This window comes from Quercus suber, unplaced genomic scaffold (assembly GCF_002906115.3).
Source record: "Quercus suber isolate HL8 unplaced genomic scaffold, Cork oak 2.0 scaffold_1080, whole genome shotgun sequence".
In the NCBI taxonomy this organism is placed as follows: Eukaryota; Viridiplantae; Streptophyta; class Magnoliopsida; order Fagales; family Fagaceae; genus Quercus; species Quercus suber.
Genome location: NW_027070486.1, coordinates 1 through 5,270, shown reverse-complemented (window position 1 = coordinate 5,270; position 5,270 = coordinate 1). Strand labels below are relative to the sequence as shown.

Below are 5,270 nucleotides of genomic sequence, written 5' to 3'. Positions count from 1 at the left end.
TCTGTTTCACAGACACATGAAAGTAATATGGGCCCTAAGGTAGACATGAAAAAGATAGAGAATCCTACAAAATGTCAAGTAGCATTCTCTAAGCGTAGAAGTAGTCTCTTCAGGAAGACTCATGAAATCTCAGTCTTATGTGATGTGGATCTCGCGCTCATAGCCTTCTCTCCCTCTGGTCGCCTTAACCAGTTTTGTAGTCAAAAGAGGTGCTTAAATCAACCAATTGCCTTTTGTAAATTCCCTTTCATTTTGAAAATCCTTTATTTAAATGCTCCAATTTTTTTTTTTCATTGGACAGGATTGAAGATGTGATGCAACGATATATTGACCTGCCACCAGATAAAAGATTTCGGTATGACATAAAAAGACTTGTATATTTCATTACTTCACTACCAAACTTAGTTGTTATAAATATTATTAATAATTTGAAGAAAAGGAAGAAAAAAAACCTGCATAATAACAATAGTTATTGTTATGGTTGTTCTTTTATCATTTATGAAACTGGAGATGCATTAAGATAATGAAAATAGAGTTACAATCATTGATACATCAATAGAGGAAATCAAGAATATGTCGACATGAGGCCATTCCCAACATATTACATACAAAATTTGTATAGGAATTATATAAAACACTATTTTTTTTTTTTTACTATATTCTTTTATGTTTGGCTAAAATATTTATACATCGGTTATCTTCACGATACACGTGCCGTTATATTCTTCAAGATAAGTCAAACTCAACCCATAAGGGAGCCAAGTGGATACAATCCCGAACTCAACGTTAAATAAAGATATTTTTTGTCGTTATTATTATTTTGGAAATGTTTTTTTATTTATTTTTGAAATATTTTCCTTTGAAATAATCTTTGTTACTAATCACCCATTCTGATTGCAATTGTTTGGCATGAAATTCGTCCGATGGAAATTTTATTGCTATCACAGTCACATTAAGAACATTGAGGTAAACTTCCTTTTGTGCGAGATGGACTTTCCACTTGAACAACTCATTGAACAATAAATAGGATTAGTTTCTTGTCAGGCAATTGATTAAATTTCTTTGTTTGCTTGCTTTGTTTGTTTCTCTAATTAAGGAGATTATTATTATGCATGCAGAAAACGCAGCAGATGCTAAGCCAACTTGGCCACCTTAAGGATGAGGAAAGCAAAATGCATTACATCAATAACCAGTATATTTCTCTCTCTCTTTCGGTTGGCTTGGATTCATTATGGTGTGTTTGGATGACATGATTTGGTTTGGGTTATTAAAATCCAAATATCTTTGTTTGAGAAGTTTTAAAAAAAAAAAAAAGTTAGGAAAATCCAAATCCACCAAGAATTTTAAACCTTTAAAATGCTTGAATTTAAAATGACTCCTAAAACCAATGGATTTGAAATCAAGGCATTTCAAATCTATTAATTTAAAATCCAAATCCAAGTTTCCAAACACAGCCTTAGTTTATTTTGTTTTAATGAATAAGCTTAATACAAATATAATTTTACCTAAAAAAGAATAAGTCCTTAAAAATTTGTACCTAACCAAATAAATCAAATCAAATTAGCTAAACGAAATGCTATTCCAAACAGGCAAGTCATTCTGACAATGTGAATCTCATGTGGAACCAAATTAATAGAGGGTTCTATCATTTTCCTCCCCTTCCCCTCTATTTTATTAACTAAACTTTCAAAGCGTGCAAATTTATTTAATTTCACCTTTCACATTTTTTAAAGAATAGTATAAAAAGTCATTTATTATTTAAACTTTAGAGTATATCTCCTCTTTTTTTTTTCTAATATTCAATTATTTTCCATATAGGCATATATAACTCATTAACATAGGAGCATCAAAAGTATGTTTTCCAAAACATATAGGTAGCTATTCTTATTCAAAGATATATATATATATATATAAATATATATATTCATATCTTGGCCACTCTGACTTTCCAAAAATTCATCTTCCTTCTTCTATTTTTGGTAAAAATATATAAATTTAAATAATGAACCCCAGGTTTGATTAATACATAATTTTTGTTTCTTAAAATTACTCTTATATCATACATAACTCATTATAACTCAAGTGTATTTAATGTATTTCATGAAAATAGAAAATTTTATATATTATTAATGCACTTTATTTTTCCTCTAATTACTCTTATATACTATAATAGCTCATTCAACTAAATAATGTATTTGAAATATATAAGTAAATATTTCAAATAATTTTTTTTAATGTTTTTAGAGAATTAGAGATAATTTTCACTAATAATTATTCTGAAATTATTATTATTGGGTTTGAGTGCCTTTTAGGACATTTGTTAATGAACTGTTTTAGGAAATGCTACCACTTTTATGTGAAATAGAAAAAAATTGTCAATATTGTCGCGCACCCTAGGCATGATGATGTGTAGCAATATTGAAATTCAAATTTTCAAGAGGAAGCTTCAATATACACTTAGATTAAACTAGAGTAGAATTCTATCTAAGAGCCAAAAAAAAAACTGTCAAAACATTAATTGATTTTTTTCTTTTCCCATAAAATATTTTCCTTTATTAGTATTATGAGTGGTGTTTATTACACACACAAAAGGTGTTTGGTATCAAATGATACAATGTCATGCTATTAGCGATATTAGAATTCAATAAGTGTGAAACATGTTAGCAAATAGCAAAAAATAATTACCTAACTAACATAACTAACAAATGAAAGACATATGTTAATGGATAGTTATTTTTATATATATATGTCTCTCATTTAAAGGTTTCTCTTATGCTAGAGTTTGAGCGACGCTCTCTCTAGGATTTGTAGAATAGTGCGACCCTCTCTTAGTATAGATTCTGTGTATCCTCTGCTCCTCTCTTTGTCGGGGTAGCGGTAGGGTGGTCTGGTTCTAGTATCCGTTTCTTCTGTTTGTCTTGCTTCAACTCTATTTTTCCACTTTCTAACAGAGTAGTCTGGGGGTTGTCTCACTATGGAGGAAGTAGAAAATCTGTGGAGAAAGCTCTCCCTTTCTGAGGAGGAAGAGGTTGGTCTTGAAGTTCCGAAGCTACCTGGGGTTACAAAATCTCTCTTGGCTGGGAAGTTCCAAACCCACCATATGGTGAACAAGGAGGCGGTGTTCAGGACTTTCAAGCCCCTATGGAGAACCCGAAAACCCTTCCTAATACATGATATGAGTGAGAATAAAATGGTCTTTGAGTTCGAAAATGAGGTGGACTTTGAAAGAGTCATGGAGTTTGAACCATGGACCTATGATAAACACTTGGTGTTATTCCAAAGGATTGATGATACCACAACTATCTCTTCTCTATCTTTCACTGAATGTTCTTTATGGGTTCAGATTCATAACTTACCCATCAAAAGCATGACTCCTGAGCTTGGCCGATCCATAGGAAGCTCAATTGGTAAGGTGGTTCGAGTGGTAGAGTTTGAAGAGAAAGGCACGATTGGTCGCTCACTTCGGGTTCATGTGGCCATTGATGTGTCTAAGTCGTTGAGTAGGGGAGAAAGCTAAGGGATAATGGTGTGGCGGTTGGGTGGGTATCCTTTCGTTACGAAAGGCTCCCAAACTTCTGCTACTGGTGTGGTTGCCTATTGCATGAGGACAGGGAATGTGATCTAGGGCTTGTAAATAAAGGTAAGACACCCTTAGAGCAGAGGCAATTTGGCCCGTGGCTGAGGGCTGAAACGGACTACCATTTTCGTAAACCATGGAGTTCTGGAGTGGGATCAGAGCGTGAGGAAGCTTCACAGGCTCGCCAAACCATGTCTTCGCCGGTACAGGGGTCTCCATCTAGTTGTCTATCAGGCATGGGAGATGACGCCCCTCGAGCCATGACAACCCAGCCCGATAAGGTAACCCGAGTTGGTGAGCCTGAAAGTAGCTTACACAAAAAGCCTTTGTTAGAAGATTCTAAAAGATTTGATGAGACATTGCAGTGGATTGACAGAGAGTTGGGATTACCAGTGGACTATGTGGCCCCACCATTAGTGAATCCTCTGGAGGTTGTATTAAATGCAAAGTCAAATCCCACTAAAAAGCTTCCCGCGGACAAATTTCAGTATCAGCAATATCCAAAATTAACCCCTTGAACTTTGGTAGTGGGCTCAATAAGGAAAATGGGCCAAACCCCATAGCTGCCTCCTCAACTGAGAACATGAGGCCTCTTTTGGTGGACATCTCAAACAATAGTGGGCTGAAAGGCAAGTCTCAAGCCAAAAACAAAGGTACATGGTCTAGACTTGAAAGAAAGCCCACTTCTCCCCCCTCTGATGCTAATATGAATGACTTAAATAGGGAGAGACCTGCATTTGATGAAACAGAGCCTAAAACTAAAAAACCCAAAACTGCTTTTTCTCATGGTCGTACCCCTTCTGATTCTCCATCGGCGGTGGCTGTTGATCAGCCACGCCGGTCACCATGAATTGCCTGAGTTAGAACTGTCGCGGGCTTGGGAACCGACGGCAAGTTCAAGAGCTCTCGGATTTAGTGAGAGCAAAAGGTCCCAAGTTAGTTTTCCTGATGGAAACTAAAAAGAAAAATTCGTATATGGAGAAAATTTGTTGCAGATTGAAGTTCGATAATATGTTCCTTGTCCCTCGTAGAAACCTTAGTGGCGGTTTAGCCTTGTTTTGGATGAATGATCTTGACCTTCATATTCACACTTTCTCCCCTCATCACATTGACGTAGTGGTAAACCCAAGAGTTGATGATGCCTGGCGGTTTACGGGGCTCTACGGAGCCCCAGAGACAGTCAACCAGGAAGATTCTTAGTCCCTGCTCCGCCATCTCAGCACTCATTATGATTTGCCATGGGTTTGTATCGGTGATTTTAATGAAATCACAAAATTGGAAGTAAAGTCAGGGGGAGCATTAAGGTCTGAAAAGCAGATGCAAGTTTTTAGAGATTGTCTTGACTTTTGTGGCTTTAAGGATATTGGGTTCTCTGGTCTGCCTTTTACTTGGTGCAATAATAGGTTCGATGGTCTGTTGGTGTGGATTAGGCTTGATAGAGCCATTGCTTCAGCTGAGTGGATGCTAAAATTCCCTTCTGTCCGCCTCCACCATCTGGCTGGTTTCTTTTTAGATTATAAGCCTATTTGGCTTTGTTCCGATGATATGCATAGTAGGTTCTACCTTCCTCAAAAACCATTCCGTTTTGAAGAAATGTGGTTGAAGGATGAGAGTTGTGAAGGGGTGGTTCATGCCGCGTGGGACTCGAGCCTTGAAGACGACCCTATGATGAATGTTCTTCAAAAGGGTGTTA

At 36.3% G+C, this 5,270-nt stretch overlaps 1 protein-coding gene across 1 annotated transcript; it reads left to right on the top strand.

The window, feature by feature from the left end:
* Positions 1 to 4,894: 4,894 nt before the first annotated feature.
* On the top strand, positions 4,895 to 5,264 carry LOC136065678 (uncharacterized; the record flags this gene model as incomplete). The annotated part of the gene is made up of 1 exon (XM_065769206.1): positions 4,895 to 5,264. A coding segment is annotated over exon 1 (370 nt), but the record flags the coding sequence as incomplete, so codon positions are not given.
* Positions 5,265 to 5,270: the final 6 nt, after the last annotated feature.